This window comes from Lytechinus variegatus, chromosome 2, assembly GCF_018143015.1.
Source record: "Lytechinus variegatus isolate NC3 chromosome 2, Lvar_3.0, whole genome shotgun sequence".
NCBI classification, from domain to species: Eukaryota; Metazoa; Echinodermata; class Echinoidea; order Temnopleuroida; family Toxopneustidae; genus Lytechinus; species Lytechinus variegatus.
In genome coordinates this window covers 57010408-57037776 of record NC_054741.1, presented here as the reverse complement: position 1 = coordinate 57037776, position 27369 = coordinate 57010408, and the positions used below count along the sequence as shown (strand labels likewise).

Genomic DNA, 27369 nt, shown 5'->3' with positions numbered 1-27369 from the left:
TAATCTCAGTACGCTTGCATTCCGTTGGAAAGCATCTTGAGATTTCTCCGTCCCTATACTTGATGGAGATGGTCGTCTCATGATTCTAGCAGACTTGGTACTTGGTGGTTTTGGGTCAGATCATCACGGCTTAGTTCGTCCACAATTTCTTCTTGAGATTTCCCACTGAAAACAATCTTTGAAACCTCAATCGACACGCGGTGAACGAAGTAATTGTTTGGGTCAGAGAGATAGAGAGAAAGGAACATCTTTGGTTTTCCATGATCTTGATGCGCTCCTATAGAATGTGAGTGAATCATAATATATATGATTTTTGTAATTTCTAACCTATATAGTCTTGAGCTATTGAAGTAAACAGTAGCAACACTTTATACAGCTTGGTTTGCTTTAAGGGATTTAAAACCTCAATAAAAGTTGAATTAACATACAAAAATACTATACATTCCATTGACAATACTTCAGGGGCATATTTATAAAAGACTAACAGTGTTGTTAAAATTTTAAATAATCCAGTTCAACTCTTAATGAACGGCATTTGGTTCTTGGGGTAGACGAGGCTGTATAACCATGATAACATTAAACATGACTTATTTGAACCTTATTCTTACTTTTTATTGTGATAAAAAGGTAATATGTGATTTGAGAAGAATCATAACATAATATCGGATCGATTATTATCATACTCTTACTTTTTGGTACTTATTTGATCAGATTTTAAAAATGCTTTATGATTTATTAGTGATGGTTGTATTACATTATAATTCAATTATTGTTTTGTTTTGTTTAATATCACTCCATGACATGACACGTATCAAATACATAGAGTAATTGGCCCGTATTCTGATATCATGTTTAACTTAAACTCAGGTTTAAAGTTGTGGTGTAAGTATGGATAGCCAATTGTTACATAAATCACTAACAGTAGAGATATCATACTTCAGCTCATTTGGCTCTCAAATCATTGATAAATTGTCTAGGAAGTATAAATAGATAATTGTCTTCAACTTCGATGAATCAGGAAAGAGCACAGTAAGCATAAGAAACATACAACTGAATAAAAATTTTGATACTTTTAGCTTTCCATATTTAAACAACTTTAAACCTGAGTTTAAGTTAAACCTGCTATCAGAATACGGGTCATTGATTTATGAGCAGATGAAGCATACATCATAGAGAAACAGAGGAGAGAGATTGAAAGAGAAAGATGGGAGACGGAGCTGGGATGGAGATCTTAACCTCCAAAACAAGAAAAATGTCATTTTTATGTCGTTTAATGTTTCTGATTTTAACATCTGAACCTGAAAAGAGTCGGGGTGCTCAGGGGTTAAGCCCCAAATTTCCAGTATCCATTTACACAAACATGCATGAAAGTGACCGTCAGCATGCACCCTCCCCACCCCTCACTCTCAATTTGATCCGCAGCCCCTGTCGTGATATCCTTTACCTAGAAATGTTCGTATTAGTCAATTTAATTGAGCGAACGATCACTGAATAGCAGTCGTAATCCCTGGCCAAAACAACCTCGATTTTTCTTTCTAAACACGACACTGATCTATTAGAAACATATGTAATCTTTCTGCAAAAAAAAAAGAAAAAATACAAATTCAGACCCTGAATTAAACAAAACGAGTAGCGCGTTTTCATGAAGGCATATTACCGACGTGGTTAGGAGTCGGGTGCAAAAGAGCCGGTGCTCGCTTGCGATTAGCTATTCCTCGCACCAGTCAGAACTCGGTATCGACTCACAAAGCGTCACTTATCCATTCGAGTTGATGCGATTGGTCAAAAGAAATGTTTACGTCATCCTGCCTATCCCTTGTTATGCAAATTTGGATTGCTGGCACAAGCTGAGTGCGGGACGGTGCGGGAGAAAGCAGCAATTGGCAATTGAGCCCACTTGTGTTCCTGAAATCTATTCATCACTTCTTTTATTCATAATTTTCTAGGCTGTTAGAGGAAATTGACCACTTACTATCCATAGAACTTTTCTCTCACAGCCCTGAAAAACGTTTTGTAACTATTATCTTGTAATCCCGCCAACGTTTTCTTTTCCCTCAGGTGTCAATTTCAGATAGAAAGAGGTTAAGTGGCTTTGCGCTCAATTGTCGGGTTTCTGTTGTTTGTAGACCAAAACAAATTGAACAGATTCGGAGAATATTAAGTTCTCGCATTTGCTTTTTTTTAGCAGACTCTTTTCTCTGATTATATAAATTTTACCACACTTCCCTGCTCTCTCTCTCTCTCACTCTCACACACACACAAACTCACACACACTCTCTCTCAGAGGAATCGATGGGGGGGGGGGGGTGTTCGACCCCTATGAAAATATGGGAGACATCGAATCGCCCCCGCATTTTGACAACTTGATAAAAATATAAAACAGCTTTGGAAAGCACAATAAAAACATTAAACTTGGCTTAAATTATAGGCCTATTGAACATACATGTATAAAGCCGTCTATTTTTCGGGCGCTTTGCGCGTAAAATTCTGTATTACATTAGGAATAGAGCGCATCAAACATTTTTATTTTTTTTAATTTTTTTTAAAACACATTTTATTCACTTTCGCCCCTCTCCCCATCCGAAATAACGATCGATGTCCACGGTCCCTCTTCGTGATGTATCTCGTTTTTAATTGAAGTTCACGCTGTTACACAACTCTCGGTTTTTATAATCCTTCTCGATAACCAATATATCCAGAGTATTTTATCGTACCCTCTTTTACGCAGACTGCCCATCAAAAGCAGCCTTGTTTTGCCCTATACTCTCTCTCTTTCTCTCATTTTTTTTATGGAGGGGGGCGTCCAATTTCATCAGGGCGCCTAAATCTCTCACTTCTTAATCCCATTCTTGAAACCCGTCCCAACAATAATGCTTTTGACGGAAAATTCTTCAAAATCATGAATGAAAAAAAGACAGTTAAATGTTTCATTCAAATTTTACCAATTATTTATACACTCCGATGCAGGTAGTGTGAGTATATCAAAAAGAAACTCACTCTTTCAAAAATCATATAAAACGATATATTTCTGACATCCTAAAGCTTTTTATACATTTAAATTTAGGAATAAGTCTCTTTTAGTGAAAGATCGAAAACCTTTCTGCTTGTGTGAGCACCAGTTACTTTTGAAAGTTCAGAAAAGTGGATTTGCGCATTACATGTAAATATTTATATGAATAAAAGCGAACGTTAATCACAAAGAGCGCCTTAAGCTAAAGAGGATAATTTGAGGAGAATTAGCTGTTTCCTTTCTAACTTTTTACCTTGGCCAAAATACCCGACGAGCGCCATTGCGTCCCCCTCCCAAGTTGTCTTGCCTAAATCTAATAATGAAAATGCAAACATTTCAGTATCGTTGTGAAAAATTGTATAAAAATTCGCCTCTTAACATTTAAAAACTTAACAACATTTCAACAGCATAAAAATATTTTTTAAATAACTGGAACAATGTAATGATTGTTTCATGTTAAGGACTGACGAGATGGGTGGGGGGGGGGCAGAAGTTCTTTCATCAAATCTTTTACGTTTTTCATATATTGTTATAAATCTATTTAGAATTATTTCATTTTGTATTGTAATGTTGATTCTTTAGGGACCCTGGGGAAGAACAGAATGGCTATTCAATCTGATACGGGTTTATCTCTGTGATATGATTTTTATATATTGTATTACATTTATTGTTATATTTAAACATTGTTGCATATAATCATTTGATCATGTAATGCATATTTTGTTATATGTTTATGTATTTTTCATTGTGAATAAAACAAACCAACCAACAAACCATCCCCCTCCTTCCCCGCCCATACACACCTAGACCATTGCGATGATTATCTGTTCTACATTTAGCAGTGATTAGCCTGAAATAATAGTGTTGGTTTCTTTTTGTTATTCCTTGTCATGCCTGGAGAAGTGTGGAGGAACAAGATGACATGAAGTATGAACCCCCTTTAAATTTCAATTTGCATCATTTCATATCCTCCTATCCAGCTAGAAGAAAAAACCAAAACATTTTTTTCCTATAGGCTTAAAATGATTTTTCGGGTAGAAAGGTTTTTATAAAAAGGTGTAATGTAATTTATTTTCATTTACCGAAAGTGGCCACAAAAGATAAAAGTACATGTAGTCCCATCGATACAGCGTGAAAATCATAATTTCTGCGAAAACCGATTTCAGCAAGCTTTACATGATCGAATACGTGTTCACTGAAGTGTAAGATTCTGTCAAAATTTATACTTTCATCTGGAAGATGAGACAAAGCCTAATAATATTATGTAAAAAAATATCCCCATGTTGTATTTTCTTTTTTCAATTATGGGACTTTTTCCAAAATGTAAACTTTTTATCCATATGTACTGTAAAGCCGTTGACTGTTAATTTGAGAGTTATCTTATGACATAAAATATATAAGTTGGGAGTTTATTTACAAAGAAACTCCTGATTCAATCAGAAGTTATGATAATAGCGATTCTTCATGATCAACATGAAGTGACACTATATTGCAGAGAAGAAACAATTTTAATGTTATATTTCATTCGGAAAAATATCAGAAGAAATAGTAAGTATATACCGCAATTGCTTCCCTAATTTGCATACCACCCTTGTGCGCATAAAACCATTTATTTTGTGAAAATACGCGAGATTAAGAAATGCTATCACTTTCTTACTTTCAAACCATTTCGGTCAATTTAATTGTCAGCATTATGCATGCTTGTTTATTATCATATTTACATTTTTTCAAATCAAGCACTGAATTATCACCCCCTTTCAGATATTTAACTTTCACTACACTCTTAAAAATATTGGGTAAAAATGCTCCATGATGGTAATTTTGTATCAACCAACATTGGGCATTTCTTTTGGGCATTTTTATTTATCAAGTGTGATGAAAATTTGCTCATTCTAAAGTAATTTCTGCTTATTTTTTACCTTACTGGACAATATGCTTCCCGCATTGGGTAAAATACTACCCCAAATTGGTTGGATACATAATTACCCTCGTGCTGGTGAAAATTTTACCCAATATTTTTTACAGTATATAATAGTATCTGACCTTACATATTCACATTTTCAGGGAATATTAGAGTACCTTCACATAGAAACTATTAAAAAACACGCAGAATATACCCAATGTCAATTATATGGGGTATTGATGTCAATGATAATTCATCTGATGCCACGGCATTTGTAGACGTTGATTAAATTTAGGCACTCTGTTACTATTACCAAATTATTGCCCCATGGACTGTCACCGATATTCATCCTGTCCCCACAATTAAGCAATTTTCAATACACGCTTCTACAGGAAATACAGAGAAATTCTCTATGAAGATCTTAATATTAAAGATGCCCATTTAGTAGGAATGCATGATCTTAATGATTATGGTTTAATACGCTGCTGACTATGAAACTATGAAATACACATTCCTGTACAGATAGCCTTAGTGTGACGACTCTGGTTCCTCGATATCACTCCCGAATGATACAAACTTGATAATGAAGATGAATTGTTCATTCCTTTTTTTAGTTGGAACTGCTAAGACTCTCGGATCATCATGAAGATCAAAACGAACCTCCTAGTCATATCGTTGTTCGCCTTGGCGTCTGCCACCTACGCGCAGCAATGCCGAGAGCGGGTTGTCGACGAGTATTGGGCATCGGATGCTGACGTCATAATAGGCGTTATGCAGAGTTTCTACGCTTCTTCCGATGGGAGTACATGTTCTCTACCAATGAAACATCAGGAGATATACCAAGCGATTCAGGCAGCACTTGCAGCCCCACCACCAGGGATGCAAGCACCAAATTTCCACATCGGTAGGAAACGTTATGGATAATAACTTTTTAAAAAGCATCCTTGACTTATATGAAGTCGATGGAAGAATAATAAGGTTATATAAGGCTTTGTACACTCTTAGCAGTTAAATGTTAAATCTATCACTTCAGGAGCTCCTATAGTAAATTCACTCCTGATGCTATTTTCAGCACTTCAGGTGCTAAGAACAGCACGAGGCCTGCTAGAAGTGCTGAGTCAGCACAATTTAGTACCGAATTGTTAAGCACTTTGTTTTTAGGGTATATCAATCTCTAAAACATGCTATACCCATGCTAGCGCGATATCAATTAATAAAAAAACAATGGTTGCAAATAAACAGATTGATTAAACTCTGAGTCACAAATATTAAAGTACAAAACAAGCTGAAATTGATAAATCATAATAAGCCGTGCAGCACTAGCCATAGAAGCATAGAATCGATGAAAAAAAAGGAAAACGAACTAAAACGTTGGAAAATATGTATTATATAGACCTAAAGACAATAAAAGAACGACGGGAAAGGCATTACGATATTAAATCAAACACCAACGTATACCATTATTCATATCAAAGGTGTTATCTTGTTTAAATTGTTTAGGTAATTGACAAGCATACTCTGGGTGGGTTTCTTTTCAGGTTTGGAGCGTTATGAATCATGTAAAATCACTGACCGAGCCGTCGCTGACGTCACATACTACGCATCCGAGATCGTGGACCAAGTCAATACCACAGCTCAAGGGATATATCCATGCCTTAACCCTCCCTTCAGGCCAGGTGAGTATGAATGGATTAATAAACCTTTGGTAAATATATTACATTGTATCAACCAACGGGAATTGTTACGGCTTCATAACAAAGAGAATCGAATACAAGGCCTCGAATTATAGATTTCAAATCGCTGCAAAAGTCTAATAAATTATGATTCATCGTCAAAGGTATTCTCATCATGAAGGTTTGTTGTGGTATTTTATATTGTCTAGGTGTCTTAAAAGCAAGGCTGCATCGAGATTAGACAGCTGGCAGCCGTCTGTTTCGAGGAGTTTGTTAACATTTTTTAAAATTCTCCTCGTACACAGACGGCTCGCTATCGTGCAGCCACCTTTAGGGGACTTGCAATGCAAAATCCCCCCGTCGTTGCTGACGGTTGCTCTTCAATTTTTGCCTTTAATGAATAAAATTTTTGAAAATTAACGCGAGCAAAATGCAAATTTATATTCCCTCTTGGCATTAATTGCCAAATAACGGAGAAAAATGAAGTTGAAAGGAATAAAATCAGTGACGTACCTCGGCTGTCGCGCAAATTCACTTCCCCGTTTTATCCGATCTTAAGTACATAAACATAATTATGGCCATTGAGTCCCCTGTACAGATCGCGCTAGAACTTCGGTCTCTGTATTTGGTGAGTGAAGCCAACGGAGTTCAGCTGAACAACCAACAAAACAGAGACCGAAGCTTTTGGTCTACATCGAGATGGGCTGTGTTAGTTATGTTAAAACTACTACGGAATCGTCAATTCGATTGATTCCCTATTTCTGTGTACTCGTTCTTCCTTTTAAAAATATACCAGGTTGATATTTATTACACTCTTGAATGTGTTCATGTAAAAAAAGAATTATCTTAAACATTTTTTCAACAAACGATTCTTGAAACCACAGGCATGATTGGCCCCTACACAAGTGGCGAGGCTCTGGCAGTTTCCCCGATACTGTCCAGTGCTGAGGTTCCGACGATCAGCCATTCTGCAACCTCCCCTTCACTCAGTGATAAAACGGAACATGGGTTGTTCTTTCGGACTGTCCCATCTGATCGTGTCCAAGCACAGGTAGGTCCGCAGGGGATGTTGTTTTCCTCTGAAGAAATTCGATGTCGACCGTTTAGTGTTGGTGCTTGGATCGCCTTCGTATCCCATTAAGTGTCAATGCTATCAATAAGACAAGGCGATTTTAATCATTTCCTTAAACCCATACTGGGTGTTGAAGGCAAAGAAGGCTATCTGAATTGTGATTTAAGACCAAAACTGAATTTATTTCATTTATTTAATACAGTTTGTCAATTCGCTCTGTGGCCTTTGGATTCAGATTCAAATTATATCAGTAAACGAAATGGAATATTTCTTATTCCCAGCCTCTTCTATGCTTCCAAAATCCAAAAATGCTAACGGTGATGGTCAAGGTGCATGCATGGCCTGTATCTATAAACACTAATTAATTTAATGGTTACTGGAATTGCTTTATTTTTGTTAACTTGGAACATCTCGTTACTTTTGTTTGCTATCATGGCTATAAGGTGTGTTTAGGGGCGGATAGAGGGGGGTATTGCCATTGGCCATGTTATTCTTATATTCACAGATAATGCTGATAATTGGATGTCATTGGAATCATTCTATATGGACTGCGTACAGTATACACATGTTTTGTTGATATCATCCACAGGCAATGGTGGATTTCTTCGACAACTTTGGCTGGTCCTACGTCCATCTGGTCTACAGTGAAGGGTCATACGGAATGACAGGCGCAGAAGCGTTCAAGGAAGCGGCGAAAGGTCGTGTTGCTCTGGCTACATCGATAAGCATTCCATCAAGTGGCGCTGATTATAACCTCGTCGTTTCACAGCTCATCGCGAATCAAGATGCAAAAGGTTTTCCCCGAAAATACTTTTACTCCCTCTTTGATCTATTCTTTATTTTGGTTTGAATAGATCATTATACATTGAATGCAAGTGAATGACTATCAAGTTGGTATATATGAGTTATGACAAAAATAAAAATTGCACCACTCTCGGCCGGTTCTATTGGGAGTTTGATATTGACATACTGATGACTCCTTTGCTTGATGGCAGTGGTGTACAGATGGGAGGGGGACTTGGAGCGCTTTACCCCACCCCACCCCCCAAAAAAAAATTATAATAATAAATAAATAAAACACCACCAAGGAAAAAGGGAAAAGGAAGGAAAAGGAAATAGAGAGGGGTAAAATAAAATTGCGATTTTATGAGTAAAATATATCAAAATCTATCCCAAAAATTGTATTATTTTGAATATTTGCTCGCGATCGCTCCGCTCACTACTTTTCAAAAATAAATTTTGCACGAAACGCCTGAATTTGCCCTCCTCAAATATTTTGCTCATTGTGCCACTGTTTGATGAATCATTTTCTAGTTTGGTCCCTTCATATAATCGGTTTTCTAAATTTCAGATGAATCGTATAGCCACATTGTTACCATAGTGTTGACGATAAGGTAAAAAAGGGTAATGAAATGGTAATATTATCTAACAACACCACGTATTGATCATTGACGGGTGGAGGAAAGTTATTATCGACAATCTTTTTTTTTTCAAGCAGTAATGCAGACTGATTTTAGAAAATCAATTGTTTCGGACAAAATAAGATGTTTTCAAGAAGTCTTTAATCATCGCCTTACAGTACACAGACTCGTCGTAAGATCACTTTGCGAATATTTCAATTTAAGTACATTGTTTTTATTCTCTTTTTGTATTTCGCAGTTGTTGCATTCTGGGGATCGTCTTCGGACCTGTTCAGTCTACAGACATCCATCCAGTCACGAGGTGGTGCTGCTTTGGATCTTCAGATAGTTGGTTGTGACTATGACATCCCTGTTGATATGTTGTCGGCTAAGGGTTTCTTCAGCATCGCAGCAGGAGAATTCTACAATACCGATGTCCAGGTAGATATAACCTCTGCGGAATTGAGTCAAACTTATTTTGTATCGTTTAAAATGTAGACACCAGCTCTACAACATTTTCTATATTAATGTCTTTAAAAAAAATTACATGAAAAAATCGGCTGTATTTTGTCTAGATCAATAAATAAATAACATCGATGTTATATTAAATATTAATTACTTAAGATATAATCAATCTGAGGATCATTAAATCTAGAATTTATTTTGAAACTGATCATCTTCTAGATATTTTCCAACAATGCCAATGTATTCAATTGGCTAATTTCGAAGATTTAGGGGTACATATCTTCTTTGACCTGTTAAAGTGTTTCTGAAAAAATGTTGATTAATAGGAACTTCAAATCTTGTAATTATAAATGTATTTCTTCATTTCTTAGAATTACATGATGTTGAACAACATAACAATCAATTACAACAAGCCGGCAACCTATGTGCCATCTGCCATTGATGCCACCCATGTCTACGTGGATGCCCTTCGAAGAGCGCATTCGGACAAGTGCGGATCCTCCACTCCTGGTATCTGTGACGTCATGAAGATGATGGGGTCGGGTGAATTCGTGGAGATGTACGTCAAGACGGCAGATTTTACCGGTGTCTCTGGAAGAAGGATAGCGTTTGATGAGAACGGGGATCCAGCCGTTCCCACCTTTGAGATTAGGCAACTACAGCTTGAGGGCTCCACCCTGACAGTTAAAAAGGTATACTGATGTACGTGGGGGTGAGGACAACGTATTGACTGGTCAGATATCTTGGCTGCATGGTATACGGTCAATCGAGCCTAAAAGAAAGCAATGTTGAACAGTTTTATTGTCAGTATCATTATTATTGAAAGGGGCATTCCGTTCTCTGTATTTCTTGTCGGCATTGAACTGGACTTCATTATTATAAACATGTTTTCTATACAAATGTAAATCTTCAATAATCTTGATTATATTATTCCATGAAGGGCTGTCTTGAGGTAATATTGAAAGAAATAATTTTTATTTTTTGTGTGCAAAAGGTTGGTCAATGGGCTGGGTCAAACACGTTGATGGTATCTGGAAACGAAATCAAGTTCTACCTTCAGAGTGGAGTAACGAACACACCACCTACGTCGTCATGTAGCAGACCATCGTGTACTGTGGTATATGATCACTATGACATTCTCAATCTAGCCGGAATGTTTCCTGTTCATGAGCCGGGTATGTTACTAATGGTTTAGACATTTCCAATCGTTGTTGAAGATTTTGTCGCTTAACTTATGATGTTCACCGCGCATGTATATACATTTTCTCCAGTGAGTGACCATGACTCAAAATCAGTTTCCATTCGTCTCACAGCGACTTTGACGATGGATATCTTGGTTTAAAAAACTGTTGTCATATTTTAATCACATTTATGACGAATGTATCTTAGTGTTGAGGATTGAGATTTTATCAGGGATCTGCATTTCCTGACTGCGTCTGTTGTCCTGGCGTAAAGTGATACGTAACAAACTATCATCATAATCGTGATTCATGATAAATTATACTCCTCGTCCCTCATCTCTCCCCTCTGCCTTTCCACCCTACACCTCCTTCCCCGTCTTCCTTTCCACCTACCTTAATGTTCTCATGTTACCTTGGTTACAGACTGCTCCACTTTGAGCCACCATCCGGGTATTGATCAAGCCGAGGCTATGCTTTGGGCCATGGATCAAGTCAACAAAGACTCCTCCCTCTTGCCAGGCATGCAGGTGAATATCGACACAATCTGCTTAGTACCCATGATCATTAAACACATCGAGTCGCACATTATTATTCTGGCATCCCGTCCAGGTCACCAGTAAACCAAAATTTCGTTTAAAAAGTTTATATCCATAAACAGCCAAATTATTTTGAATTGTAGATGATGCATGAATAATTTTAGTCCCAAGTGTTTTCGATTGTAATTTTCTTCTTGTTTCATTGTTCTCTACTTTCCTTTTATACCACACAACACATCTAATATCTCACAGATTAAATCACCTTCATCTATTTCCCACGCAACCATGATGTTCCTATATTCTGGTTCCTATTTCTTTCTCGGTCTTATGTTTTTCTTAATGATTTAAGGAAACTTTATATATATATACAGTCAGGTGTTTAATGCAAAGTTCAAAGTGAATGAAAGAATGATGTCTACCGATGTCAATATTTACATCATATTTGTTTCAGCTAAGACCAATGCTTGGTGAATCATGCAGCTCACCCGACCACGCAGCATCGGTAACATACGACTTTGTGAGGCATTTCACTCGCCAGCCCAACCAGGCCTTCGGGCGTTACGTCAACGAGGAGAAAATGAGGAATGAATATATGGCCGGCGTCATCAGCCGTGTCGATGACGCTGAAACAGTCGAGATAGATCAGGTTTTACAGGTATCAGAATCTTGCTTGATATAATTAGAAATCGTGGAGATACGAAAAGAGAAGGAATTTTAATTTACTGTACAACTTCTGCCTTTAAATTTACATTGACAATGAAAACTTCTACATAGGCCTACTGATAGTTGGAGAAAACTGATTAATTACAGCATCTGTGGAATTTGTTAAACCTGATTTGTATATTTAAATTTGGGAATACAAGTTCACCACTATCATATCAAGTCTTGGCCTTTAGAACAGACTTTCCTGTCATGTATAAGTCATGGAGTTTATCATTTATTAGTTTTACTTAATACATTTCGAAATTTACAATATCAGAAATTAGCAAAAGGTTTTATAACAGTCATGCTACATTTGCTACATTATTATTCATTTTTTAGTACGACTAACAGTTTCCTTTTTTCTACAGCCTCTTGGTGTTCCACAAGTAAGCGACTCAGCCAGATTACCAGCTCTTAGCAACAAAGCAGAATATCCTTATTTCTCGCGCCTGGTAGCACCAAGTTGTTCGATGGTTACAGCTATAGTGGCGTTCCTCAAAGAGCACGATCTCACCTACGTTCAAGTTACGCAGTCCCGTGATGGAATCTACAACACCACTGCAGCGAATTTCATTGAAGAGGCCAAGAAAGTAAGTTGAGTGATACTGTCCTTGTGCCGCAGTAACATCGCAAAAATCGATAGCTGAATGACGCTCAGACCTGCTGCGTAATGGTTATATTTACCATTGAATTGAAGTAGAACTCGGTGTAAAACGTCATTAAACGTTGATATATAATTTTCTGATTTTTTATTTTTGTGTGACCTTGACCTCGAAAGTGAAGTTCTAACGCCCTTTACCTTGGGCCTTAGGCCACATGGTAGGTCCTTGAAGCGAGACCTGATGAGGTCATTGAATACTTCAAATAATAAGGTAACAATATGTCAATGGATTTTACTATTCTATTGAAAAGAAAATAATTTCTAGTGCTGTAATCTTGGAGCCCTGTCCTCCCGTTGTAGACAACTGCAGACAAAACAGCTTTGTCCTTGCCCCAGGGCACACTAACCTTGACCTCAGACTTCTTATCCTCGACCCTTTCCTCGAGCATTCAACATGGCGTTTTTCTTAACCTCGTACAGTTATAGCCTTGGCCTAGCTTTCCGGCCTTGTGCACACCACTGACGTGAATACATTAGGCCATGGGTTTAATTACGGTTGATTTCATTATCATGAAGCATTTCGAATGCTATTGGCAATAAACTATTGAAATAGAATTACTCCAAATAAGACCCACCCCCCCAAAAAAAATAAATATATGTACCATTTGATGTTGACCTTTGTAGAATGGTATCTGCGTTGCACAAACCATCACATTTGAGCCAATCACCGACTTCAACGGGGTCGCCGATCGCCTTCTCGCCAAGCCTTCCGCCGACGTCGTCATCACCTTTGCGAATAATGATGAAACGCAGTTCCTGTTCAGTGCCTTGGAGCGACGTGATCTTCCTGGAGAGTTCCTGCAGATGATTTATGCTTTCACTGCGGATACCAACTACCTTGAGAGTTCGAACAGAGTTATTCATACCGGTATGTAAAAATAGCATTAAAAACAACTAAACACCTTGACTTTTAGATTTTTTAGTGCTTCAACCTGATATAATTTTCATTTCTGAGTGAAAATTCACTCAAAGGAAAACCTGCTAACTTGAACTCAAATATCAACCAAGGATACTTTCACATCATTTTAGTTTAGAAACTACATGTTTTACCTTATGTTGGGTAAAGAAATAAAGTTCATTCTTTCTAGAACGTGATTAAACTAGGAACAGATAATTATGAAGCATGAGAAAAAAAATGTTTTCATGCATAATACTTAGTTATAACTTTTCTGTACATTTTCCCTTTGTGTTTAGATTCCATTACTCTGAGGCGTAAGTCGACTCCTGTAGACGATTTTGTTGATCACTTTATTTCTTTGACACCCCAATCAACAATGGAAGGAGGACTCTTTGCTGATTCAGTTCACAACACATGGTTTGCTGAATACTGGATGAATAAGTTCCAATGTCAGCTGGGCGGAGCAGACATGCCTCAATTATTCACCACTCCGTGCTCAGGTACGCTGGCATTTCCCCCATCAAGGTTATCTTGGTTCCAGTGTAGTTTGAGTCACACTATTCTAATGAGCAGCTGTCGGTTTACATGTCATGATTATCTTGGTTCCAGTTGAGTTTGAGTCCCACTATTCTAATAAGCAGCTGTCGGTTTACATGTCATGATTATGATCAAAATGAAATGAGCAAAAACAAAAATGACCAGTGTGAAAAGAAGCGGAAATCTATATTCTACTCAAGGTAAAACGAAGGACCTATTGTCTCAAACAATACTGAATGTCCCAAATCAGAGACAAAATATGAAGCAAAAAGTAAATCATTCCAAATGTTTCAAGGTATATCGATACAAAACCCTCACCCAATCCTTTCATTATCGAAGAACACCTAATGTCGGCATGAGAAGGAAAATTTCAAAGTCTTTAAGCTTGTTCTTTTTCTGAATGAACTACCATTTAATTTCTGTCCAGGTCGAGAATCCCTTACACGAAGAGATGTTTACACCGCAGAAGGTGTCATTAACGCAGTTTACGTCTACGCTCACGCCCTCACCAACCTCCATCGTAACAAATGCCCTGGACCACACTCAGCCGGGATTTGTGATAATATGCTTACCACATCACCTCTGGAATGGGCTAGGTACATCCGACAAGTCAGTTTCTTGAGCAGATCTGGCAGTATGGCCCAAGTTTCCTTTGACGAGAATGGCAATGCACCAAGTGCTTTCAACATATTGGCTCTGGATCATTATTTGGTCAATAAAGTGGTAAGCATTGGTTAAGTGAAATACTTTCAATAAATTTTCAATGGTAGATCCCTAAGTTTTGGGGCATTATCTTGACCGTCTTGTTGACTACAAAATGATTGCAAGCTTTTTTAGAATATCGCTCGCAGAATCTTTTTGAAAATCCATTCACCCCAAGATGATCCTATGATCAATAGCATAATATCTGACCATTTTAATACGTAGCTCGCTACTTTTGAAGATGACACCGGACTTGTTACAGTCGACAACCGATTTGCTGTTGGCAGCGGTAAAGAGTCGACGTGCCGAGGAGCTTGTTACGAATGCTCCGACACCACCGAGCGTGGTGGGACTTATCTTCGTATACCAGGAGACTTTGACATTACGGCTGTTCTTTGGTTGAGCGAGGAGGGTGATGGCGCTAATCTGACATGCGGAGCGACACGTCCGCAAGAAACTATGGCAATTGAGGTGAGAATCAAGTCTTAATATTTAGATATGTGTGTGTTTATTTTTATATATATATATATATATATATATATGAAATTAACGATTCTTTGAAATTTGCAGTTGAAATATTGTCTGTCTCGTGAGAAGAAAAAAAACAATTAGCTTCCTTTGTTTTAATAACTCCATTTTCTGCTAATTTGTCAGATAGTGACATTTCCATTTCATTGTTTTAAATCTTCTGAGAATACGTATTAAACAATGCATTAAAATAACATCACAATAAAATCGATATCATACACAGATCATCAAACATGCCTTGGAGGAAATCAACAATAGCACCCTCATTCTTCCGGATCTTAAACTTGGTCTGACAGTGGTAGACTCGTGCGGTCAGTTCTTGGTAACTGCTCGCCAGCTCACATCCTTGATAGGTCGAACAGCGTCCAACTTGCCCCCTACTGGACCCATGATGGGTGTTCTTGGTCCAGTAAGAGAGTATCTACAAGGTCACGTGGCTAGTGACGTCACTTCACCTTTCTATATTCCAACAGTGAGTAATTCCGTGGGTCATATTGATTGTTAAAATTACTCCATTGTGACAGAGTTGGATGAATATTTTATCACTCCGTCATTATTGTGAATATTTTAGGTCTTTCGATAAGGAATTACAGCTTTCTACCTTAGGTAGAGGCGGCAGCCGGATATTTTGATAGGGGAGCAATCTAAGGGCGACGTTTCTTTACCTTTCTACATTCCGACAGTAATTACTTCCGTGGATCATGTTTATTGTTAAAGTTACTCCATTGCCACAGGGGTAGAAGAAGATTTTATCACTCCGTCACTAATGTAAATATTTTAAGTCTTTCGATAAGGAATTACAGCTTTCTACCTTAGGTAGAGGCGGCAGCCGGATATTTTGATAGGGGAGTAATCTAAAGGCGTCGTTTCTTTACCTTTCTACATTCCGACAGTAAGTACTCCCGTGGATCATGTTTATTGTTAAAGTTACTCCATTGTCACAGGGGTAGAAGAAGATTTTATCACTCCGTCACTAATTTAAAATATTTAGGTCTTTCGATAAGGAATTACAGCTTTCTACCTTAGGTAGTGGCGGCAGCCGGATATTTTTACAGGGGACTATTCTAAGGGCGACGTTTCTTTACCTTTCTATATTCCGACAGTAAGTACTTCCGTGGATCATGTTTACTGTTAAAGTTACTCCATTGGCACAGGGGTAGAAGAAGATTTTATCACTCCGTCACTATTGGGAATATCTAATTTCTTTATTTCGATAGTCAGTGCTTCGATGCGTTATGTTGATTGCTGAAGTTACTCCATTGTGGCGGGGGAAGATGAAAATTTCATTACTCCGTTTCCACTGCAAATCTTTTATGTTTCGATATCTCCCTTAGGGAGGGTCGGTTCTACGATGTACTGTTAGATGAAGGGGTGGGTGGGGGGGGGTCTCGACAAGACGAGCTTAAGATGTCCCTTTTTCAAAATTGAATTAGGCCTGTCTGGGTATCGGCCCAGACCCCACTTTCCTTCTTTCTTCCCGTTTCCCTCTTTTTTCTCTTTCCCAGTATGTTTCACTAGTGAAAAATCATATGGGTAGTAGGTCCCTGCCCCCACCCCCTCCCCCGTGTGCTGCCCCTGACCTTGTACATGTCCTTTAAAGGTTTATTCAATTTCATAAGTTGTTACATAAACCCTCCTACCATTTACTGAATCGTTAACTTTTGCCGATGTTATTTCAAAGAAAGAAAGATCTCTGTATAACCCGCTTCAGTGACTTTTAATTGCTGTTGACTTTCAATCACTAGATTGGTTTTACGCCAGCTAGTCCTTCTGTGTTCAGCGACGAGGGGCCATATCCGGCATCATCTCTTCTCAGCACTGCGCCAGCTTACGATAACGAAGCCCTGGCGGTCGTGGACATACTAAAATATAAAGGATGGCATCACGTGATCTTTATCTATTCACATTCCTACTACGGTCATGCAGGTTTGACCAAATTATATTTTCAGTATTCTTTAAATTAGACTCTGAAATTGTATCGCCTACTTAATAATCTAGAACAAAAACTCCTTGCAATACTCGAAAGGGATTTTGATACGGGAAACTCAGAAATACTGTGAATTCTCATTTTTGAAATCGTTGTTACAAATAAGTCGGTTTCCATAAGCCTTGACCTGTTGCTTCGGCCATTATTTACTTCATGTGTGATGAAAATTATTAATGTATACACAAGAAACCCTATTTATAACAACAAAAGGTATTATTTTGCCCAATTGATTGATTTTTTATAATAAATTATTCCAAACTATGATTGATATAATAACATCTACTATGTACAAAAATATATGTAATGCTTAGTAATCAAAACACAATATCAATTTATGGTTTACGGGTGCAAGATCATTATTTAGATTAATTAAAGTCCAGTTTCGACTCTCCTTCATGAGAAGATATCATACAGGCGAACATGGTTATTGTCTTGTAAATTACAGTTTTAATTACCTAAAACACACTACATACTATTTCTACTCACAGGCAATGATTCTTTCAACAAGGCTGCAAGAGCTAGTGGTATCTGTGTTCGTGATAGTATTGGCATTGATCTAGACTCACCACAGCGTGTCCATAACGACATCGTCCAGACGATCAGGGATTATGGAATCACCGTCGTCGTCGCTTTCGTCGAAAGTACGTTAGATTTCAAATTTTCGTATAGTTCAACAAAATATCACAATATTTCATTTTGTGTAGGAAACTAAATAAATAATCAAATTAAATTAAATTTGGAGTGTAGGATATTGATTTTGGATGATAATACCACCGTCTCTTTTCTTTAATCTCTCATCTCCAGGTACTGATGCCCGAAACCTCCTGACTGCTGAGATGGAATCTTCACAGGGACCTAGTGATAAGATCACGTGGGTGGGTTCTGATAAGTGGTTCACTGATCCTGATGTTGACGTCACAGCTGGACTAGAAAGGGTCGCCCGCGGTGCCATAGTTGTCACCAACTACATAGTTGATTACAGCCCGCTGAAAGAACATCTTTCTAATCTAGGTAAATGTCATTGTGTTTTATCAGGATCATCTATCAACGACATATTTTTGCTTTTTTTAACTCTAGTGTTTGTTGGATGTAAGACATTTACAATTTCATATCTCTCAGGACATTTCAAAGAAAATAATTGTGCTATTCCTTACCACCAAACTCTGAATCCTAGTATGATTGGAACTCCTGAAAATACTCGCTTATCATCACTGGTATAATTTATAAGAAGTTGCAATTGATATGATTGCATATGCTTTTAAAGAGAAAATCATTGTGGTGTGTCCCCCTACAGAAATTTAAGCGCACTCCGAGCTAGAAACTAGCTAACAAACAGTTCATGATTGATGTAAGAATGCATGGCTATTTCTCTGAAGGTATATGTATATTACAAGGGTCGTCCTTGTTCGTGGCATATAAATGGATGTCGAATCGGTCGCCTAATTGTGTTAGTTGTGAAAAGTACAAGATACGCTCTAGTCTCATCACCTTAAATATCTAACTTTTCTAAATGCTATGAAAGAAATCTTTTTAATTCTAAATCAATTCATTCCGATTCAGACCTGGTCAAAGAGACAAATGAAAACCACTGGCTTCGTAATTACGTCACTGATGAATTGACCAATGGCTGCACTTCTTCAGAATGCATCGAATCTGTCGACCTCGGGAAACGTGGTGTGATTCCTCCATATGCTCCAACTCTAATCAACGCGGTTCATGTTCTCGCACAGGCCATTCACAACAAGATTCAGATTCTATGTGGAAACGGTAGGCATCTCTAATGGCGGGAAATGATCTTTATGATTTGAAATATTTTTAGAAGTGCATTGTTAAAACCACAAAAATCAACACTGGGGATTTCCAAGATGAAAGCAAAAGAGGTTGATCAAGTATTTATTTTGGCTACAGGGTGTGTGTAGGACAAGTGATAGATGGAATGAAAACGTCTACCTCCTTGGGTAAATGAGAAATACCATTTAGTTTCGTAATGATCTACACAATGTCCATGTGTGTCAATGGCACCGGGACGTTTGATAAAAGGTCTGAATAGGTGAGCTATTGTCTCTAAACAATGGCTCGACCTTCAAATGCTTCAGAGTTCTGTATGGAAACACTTTTAGTATCTTTATGACCATCTAACTGTCATAATTTCGGCTTCCACCCTTAACAGAAGCTTTTGTTGGTCATGTGTACAAACGGTCCGACTACCACAACCGACCTAACGTCTCCGTTCCCCTTTGCCCTGAGTTTTTCGATGCATCCTGGCACGAACTGCTGTATGCCGTCAAGGATGTGTATGTTTTCGAAGGGGCAGGACGACGTCCTTTCTGGTTTGAAAACCGTCAGGGTCCAGCTGAGTATTCTATCATCAATTTTCAGGGCGAAGGGTCTTCTGGACGGTTCGAAACGGTAAGAATGAAATATTTTTTTATTAAAGCAAGTTTATTTCGATAAATGTCGAGAAAAAGTCAAACGTCACATCAGACTCTAATATAATTATCACTGATGTCAATCATGTCATATAAAAATCACCCAAACAACAAAGTTTGTTTCATTTGGTGTTTGAAGTAAGGAATTAGAGCACAGTTCTTGATAATAAAAACTAATGTAAGGTTAAAAAATTGTTTTTTATATAAAATTGATAAACTATATATTTAAGCAGGAGGTGACTTACCGGTAAATCACATGTACCTTATAGAAACGATTCTGTCGCGTTTGTAGGGATTTAAGAATCGCGAATTTATGTTGTGTGTTTTATTTCAGATTGGTGAGTGGATAAGTGGAGAGCTGACCATTGAAGATGATATGACCTACCTCTACAATGAAGCAGCTAATCAACCCATCAGTGCTCCAGCTGAATGCCCTTCTGTTCTTGCTGAATGTCCTACAAGGCTACCAGAAGACCAACCTTCTGGGTGGGCATGGAATACTAACATGGAGTCCTGGAGCATCATCTTGTTGATTGTAACTGCTATTGTCGGATTCCTTTGTTTGGCTACTATCGTTGTCCTCGTTGGGCGACGTGACTCAGCTTTGATCAAGAGTTCTAATCCATTCCTGATGTCCATGTTGGCCATAGGAATCATCCTCATGTACCTTAACAATATCTGGTACATGGTGTCCCCTGTTGGATCCGCGTGCGGTATCCAACGTTGGATGACCAGTTTTTCATACTCTGTTGTCTACGCTGTCCTAGTTACCAAGACAATTTGCGCCAGCTTCCATGCTCGTTACGACAGTGCCACCAAGTCCATCCTTAACAGCTTTCCCATGCACATTGTTCTGTTCTGTGTGTTGCTTGGTGCCGAAGTCATCCTTGTGACTGAATGGCTGATACTCGATGCTCCTGCCGTTGATGCAACCTATGAAGTTAACCGATTTGGGTGTGATGTATTCATGGGTCAGACATGTAACCATGACAATACCAGCATCATCGTTTCGATGATATACGTATACATCCTCGTCTTGACGACCTTTGTCATGTCATTCTTCTCGTCCAACCGTCTCCGAGGAATGGCTAAGAAGGAGAACAAATTCCACCTCCTGACCAGTCTCCTCAGTATCTGTTTCCTTGTGGCTTGGGCCTGTTGCTACACTCTCCTCCCTCAGAAGAACTACCAGACACCAGCCATTCTCATCGGAATCACTGTTGATGCTACTGCCATCTTCCTCTGCAACATCGTCCCCAAGATGATGATTTTCTTCAATGGGGAAGAAGATGACATGTCTGAGGCATCAGATGTCACCGAGACCTACAAAGAAAAGTCAGGCTTTGAGAACAAAGGTAGGATTGGGGTCCGGTGTCCGGACACTTTATATTTTTGAAACCTTCTTTTTTGTCTTGAATTACACTAAAAATACGAATTCAATAGTTGTAATCATCTTCTTTTTTGTTCTCTATAATATTTCCTGACATTTTGTACTAAAATTGATAAAACTTCCCTTGTAAATTTTTCCAAATGACGTTATAAAATTGATTGTCCGGATGCACAACCTGTCCGGACACACAACTGGGTATACAGCTTTCCAATTCATATTTTGTGGATTGTCCTCTGTTTACCTGGGTCCATTGGCATTCATGTTAACTTTCCTTCGTATCACCGCGAGGCTGGTCTCGATGATGATTATGTATCGTTGATCTTATTCTCGACCGCGTATTCTGACCTCAGCTTTAGAATTGGTTTCCATATTCCAGTCATGCGCGCAACACAGGTTATATCCTATAAATCATCCTTTAGTTAACCAATTGCCAACTGAATCCGAGTGGCCTCTGAACAAAACTTAGGACTGCAGAATTCAATTGTCAATAGTTTAAAGGTAAAATTAATATAATTACAACGGTAGTTGATATCAATGGTAGGGTTGCAGTCTATACATTGGTGTCCAGAATACTTAAAGACAGTTTTAAATTCAAATTTGTGCGAGAAGAGCCATAGTACGGTGTATCTTTCCTCAGGAAAAATACAATTGTTAATGATGTAAAGAAAACATGCACGTGATATCAATAAGATATTCAAAAGTGCTAAATTAAACATCATTAGCATAAATGACTCTTACAATGAATACACGACAAGCGTCTATCACTCATAAAACAGTAAACTATGCATATTTCATTCAGTAATTGTGTATATATTACATTTTCATTCATTGACCTGCAATAAAGTTTATTTAGAACTAAGTTAACGTAATTTTCATATATTTTCTTTCATCTACAGGAATGAACGAATCTGATGACCAGACCCCACTCTAGGCAACTGCAACCCTTCTGCACTCTCTTTGAAGGGCTTTCTCACTACATTTCCGAGTTCCCCCTCTCCATCAACCACAGTATTTATCTTTCCAAAGCACTCTTGCTTCTTTGCGCCTTCTTCTATTCTTACTATTGAATAAGATATCATAAGCACATACTATATATCCAAGAAATGTTGCCTCAATTCCTTTTGCATATTGTGTATTGAAATTACGAAATTGAGTTGTGTCGATTATTTCATCACAAGAATTATAAGTAAATTGATAATGTAATAAGTGGTGATTATGCTTTTATGCTAAATAAAGTTTAACAATGTACTAGAGTGAAATTAATCTTTGATTCAAGACAGAACAAAAATTCAGTATATATGCGATGTTCAGTACACATTATCACCATGTCCTTAAAAGTACTGTTTTGAAAAATAACTCTTAACCGAGTAATCGATATTCGTCTTTTAAAATAGGTTTCATTTAGTTAAATGAATTAATAAAGTTTTACATGTGCAACATTGAATAACATCTTCTAATCTATACTTATCTGTTTTTATTTTTGTTTATACTAACAATATTAATCATTAAGAGTTCAATGTACATGAGAGATAGCGTGTTTAAATTTACAGAATATCGTTTGATTCATTGAAAACAAATCTACGAAAATATGCCGTAATGTGAAAGTAATAAAAGTGTAATTACTGCGTGTAATTGACGAAAAAAAATCTGTACAATAAATGATTTGAACATTGTTTATAGTATACATGTACTTGAAATTTGAAGGGATTTATTTAAAAATGTATTTACTATGCTTCGTGTTTAACTTTTCCATAAAATGAAATAAAATAATGAAAATGCTGTATAGAAAAAAATAATGGTAAACTACATTCATTTTCAAGGAGAGTAAGTTTTATATTTTGCGTTTTAGTATTAACCTACTATATCATATATTTCATTTGCCATTATTGCATTTATCTTTTTCTACTAACAATTCAATCTTACATTTGGCACAAAATATATTCCTTGTTTTATGAAAAAATTGATTTCTTTGGCTGTGAAAGAAAGCGTTATAAGTATAAGTAAGAGGAGATAGAAGTCTTTCAAATCACTTTTTTATTGTGATTTCTTATGTTTTATATAAATATGCGTTTCATTGTGCGATGGGTATTGTAACAAATTTTTGTGTAATGTAATAAATTTGGTGGAAGGCTATTCTTTACTTATACAACTATTTAGTCTATTGCTATTTATTTCTTTGGTCTGTATTTTCATAATATAATGATAAATCGGGAAGTTTCACAAAGTGTCAAGTCTAAGGCATCACTGCGTGTGGTTAGTCAGATCAACCTCATGGGATCAACCCTTCTACCGTTTATTTTTGTGAAACACCCCTGGCCTTGAAGTGTTGGAAGTTATAAGGAACTTTCTTTTTGTACAATAGGTGCATCTGCGACGGTTAAAAATAAAATTATTCCTTCGAGAAAAAAAAAAGATTTTAATTCAAGAATTTCTACATATACTATTATTTATTCGGTTTGACGTGCTGAATAGAATGCGTGTTAAATTTTAAGTTGAAAGTCAAGTTGTCGTTTTCAGCACAACGCTAGTTGAGATAACAATCTCGGAAACTGAAGGACCGCTGCAGGGCGCTTGAACATCAGGATTGACGTGTGTGCAAATGATTAAATTGTCAATTTCATTTTTGGAGAAGCATCCGTCTTATGAAAGCTCCTTATTAAACATATTGAACTATATGTATATTCATGGATGGAGGATAAAGAAAGTATGTAAGTCGAAAGGTGGCGAGACAGTTGGGGGTGGGTAGATAGAAGTATAGAACGAGATAGGGGAGGAAAAGAGGATGGGAAATGGAGAGGGAGGAAAAAGGACAAAGATGGAGGAGAGATGAAGAAGAGTGAGCATTGGCGGCGGAAGCCAAACATTTTAAGGGGGTGCCAACAAAAATTATTGACGAGCAAAAAAAGTTATCAACCCAAAATTAGAGGAGGGACGCGGGAAACAAATTTACATTAAAAAAAGGTTATCAATAAAAGAATCTTGGGGGGTTCCCCCAAAAAAAAAATTAGGGGAGATACTAACACCCCCGGTTCCGCCGCCTATATGAGAGTGAGGAAGGAAGGGAGAGGGAGAAAGAGACAAAACGAAAGAAACTAAAAAGATACAAAACAGATAAACAGTAAAAAAAATAGCACGTTGTTTAGGCCTGTCACTCTTGCTTACACTTTTTGTAATTGTTTAAACTTGTTTAAAATTTCTAAAAAGTATGTTTTAGAGTGACGGGCTTGAATAACGTGCTTGAAATTTTAAACAGCGTTTTTACAGCATATTAATAAGGCCTGTCGTTTCCAAATTTTCATCAGGAAAAAAATGGATCTTAAAAAGTTCATAAAATATTTCAAAAAAAGTAAGGAAAATCTGGTAATTTGAAATTAAATGATAGTTCTTTAAGCTAATGCAAAAGTTCTCCCTGAAATTTTATTTCACTAATAAAGTTTTTCTGAATCATGTATTATGAAAATGAGCAAAATAATTGGTATTTATTAGTACCACAGGGGTAACACCAGGGTATCATTAGCATTTTTTTTTTCAAATCAATTTATTACTTTATCCGGAAAAGTCGATTTATTGGATACGACTGACTTAGTAACATAATTATTTCTAAAGGTGATTACTGAATCATGAAAGAAAATTTTCATAAAAAATAATCTTACAGCACATACAGAAGTTTTCTTTATTTTCTCTTCCCTGGCCCCTTTTTGATCTTTAAGGGCTGGGCAGTGGTGTACCTAGGATTTTCCACAGGGGGGGGGGGGGCAAAAACGTCCGCCAAAAATTTGACAAGCAAAAAAAAGGTCTTCAATCACAAATAAAGGATTTCGTACCAGAAAAAAAATTGACAATACAAAAGGTATTCAAGCGTCAGGGGGGCAATAAAGGTCTTCAAAGCTCGTCAGGGGCAGGGATACGTCCTTTGCATGGGTTGTGGCTCGTCAGGGGGCAAACTGCCCCTTCCCCTGTAGATACGCTAGTGGGGCTGGGGCATGGGACCCCAAACCTTGGTAAGACTGCCCCCTTATGACCCTTTCTCCCCGCATCTCTTTATACTCAAATCGTAAATCATGAGATAATTACCTTCTTGAAAGTTCGTTCTTGTTAGATATGACAAATGTAAGGTCAACAAAATATGCCCATTTTTCCAACAGTGACAATTAAAAAAAAACACGACAAGATGTGAGTAGGATGAACTATTTGCCTCACAGAGTTGTAAAGAGACACGGTGAAAACACTTATATATCGCTTCATTATTATACCAAACTGTGAATCTTAAGTTCTTTACTTTAATAACGATAAATCATATTAACTTCGAAGTTATAGAGGTTAGTTCATGATGGTTACACATCAATAATTGGGGCGAAGGTACCCACACAATATATCATTTAGAACAGTTCTTACACACCGAAAGAGCAGACAAAAAATGCCTTGAATGGTCATTGTCATTTGACAAATCGCGCTTATCTTAATGCCACGTGACCGGTAAGAAAGAGAAGTTGTGTGTGGATTCATGACCAGTCTGTGAGCTCTCTCCCAACCAACCATTCGACTAGGATTCTTCATAAATTTAAGGAGAGCAACCTGCATTTATATAGAATATTTGATGATGTACATTGTATATAAGAAATGGATGGAGCAGAAGATGAATTATTTTGTAGTTTATGTTATACTATAGTACTTAGTCATTTCACTTTTCTCCATCAAAATATTCTTATTAATTCAATGTACCGATGTATCAATGATTAATTGCTTCTCTCGTAAGGAGATGAGACACTACATCCAGAATAAAAATATGACCTAACCTTCTGCATTGGCGAACGGATGGCCGGGGGAGCCTTGTGGGACAAGCACCCCCCCCCCTCCTCACAAATAGTTCCATCACCAAATAAAGAAAAAAGAGGAGAAAAAGAATGAAAAGGAAAAGATAAAACAGTTAAATGTGCTATTATATAAAATTATATCAAAAATGTAACACAAAATTGGATTATCATTTTGAAAAGGTTAACATTCTTGATCGCTCTCTTGGGACTTTTTCATATATTTCTTAAACACATCAAATCGTGCTCCCTCAATTTTTGGAGGCCCATTACACCACTGAACTTTTGTTGCAACCCGCAATAATCCTATATAAAAAAATGTTGTTTCTCCTATTTTCAGTGACTTTTAAAAATGTAAGCTGAGGTAAAAGAAAAGTAGAAAAATCTCAAATAATTCCATCAGCGAGAACAGAATTGTTGTGTTTGTGAACCGCATGCCCCACATTTGAGTAACCTTCGGTTCTCCATGAACTAGTTGATAAAAAAGTAGGAGTGAATAGGACTTAATTTATGGCGTTTTTTATTCTTGCTTTGCATTGAAAGAATCTTTGAATACTGTCTGATTACGAACTCCTACCTTAACAATCCCTATGATTTTTAAGTAGTGAAATGGAAAGAGAAGAAAATTAGAGGAAAAGGGATGAAAATATAAAAAGAAAAGAAGTAAAAAAAGATAGGTAATGTAACTCTACATTCTCCCTGTTATTCGAATGATAGAAAAAAATGACGCTATCTTTAGGGAGTCTTGCCTCCTGTCTACGCTGTAAAATGCTGTATAGAATTTTCATACAACGCTGTTTCCTAAATGAACCACCCGAATGAACTGTACAGCAGTTGTTTAAACAATTTAAACAACAACAAAGTTTTATTTTTCGTAATTAATTCTCAATAAAGCTTTCGTAATTAATTCTCAATAAAGCTAAGCATAGTTGCGTTTAACTGTTAAACAACTACTGTAAGGTTCATCTAGTGAAGCAGCCTTGTATGAAATTTTAAAGAGCTTTTTTTACCCATGTTATTAACCATGTCGCCGCCCCCTATTAACATAACCATTCTTCCAATTGCCCAGTGTATAGTGTGGATGATGTGATTTTGAGAGTGCCTTTTAAAAACCAATCTACAACAACAGCAACAACAACAACATCATTTCTCGAGGCGACAGTCCACGACTCCCTACTGAGAAATATCAATTGGTCAACTAAAAAGCATATACTCATCGATTTTTTTTAATATTATATTAATACCCTCTTTTATTCTCCCACCAAATTGATATAACAGTAACAATTAATTGAAATTAAAAGATGGAAAGGCTACATCTATAGGTGTTCTTAAATGATGACATGTGAATTCTCATTTTTTTAAATCATAATTAATGGTTATTGATCTCTGAAACCTTTCATTTATATAATACTCTCCTTTGAATCGTATCCCCCCCCTCCTCTTCGACTACCTGAAAAAAATTACATTGAGTGGTAGCTCCTGGC

General features: G+C 37.2%; 1 protein-coding gene across 1 annotated transcript; it reads left to right on the top strand.

The window, feature by feature from the left end:
• On the top strand, positions 1 to 22644 carry LOC121408446. The gene is made up of 23 exons (XM_041599921.1): positions 1 to 286; positions 5528 to 5817; positions 6452 to 6589; positions 7471 to 7637; positions 8248 to 8452; positions 9318 to 9499; positions 9895 to 10215; positions 10518 to 10698; positions 11128 to 11231; positions 11692 to 11895; positions 12311 to 12532; positions 13228 to 13471; positions 13798 to 14001; positions 14466 to 14761; positions 14966 to 15211; positions 15492 to 15740; positions 17014 to 17194; positions 17744 to 17896; positions 18060 to 18266; positions 18816 to 19022; positions 19426 to 19664; positions 20019 to 21039; positions 21971 to 22644. Exons 2-23 carry the CDS (start codon positions 5556 to 5558, stop codon positions 22003 to 22005), a joined length of 5268 nt encoding a protein of 1755 aa, XP_041455855.1. The 5' UTR covers positions 1 to 286; positions 5528 to 5555; the 3' UTR covers positions 22006 to 22644.
• The last annotated feature ends 4725 nt before the right edge of the window (positions 22645 to 27369 follow it).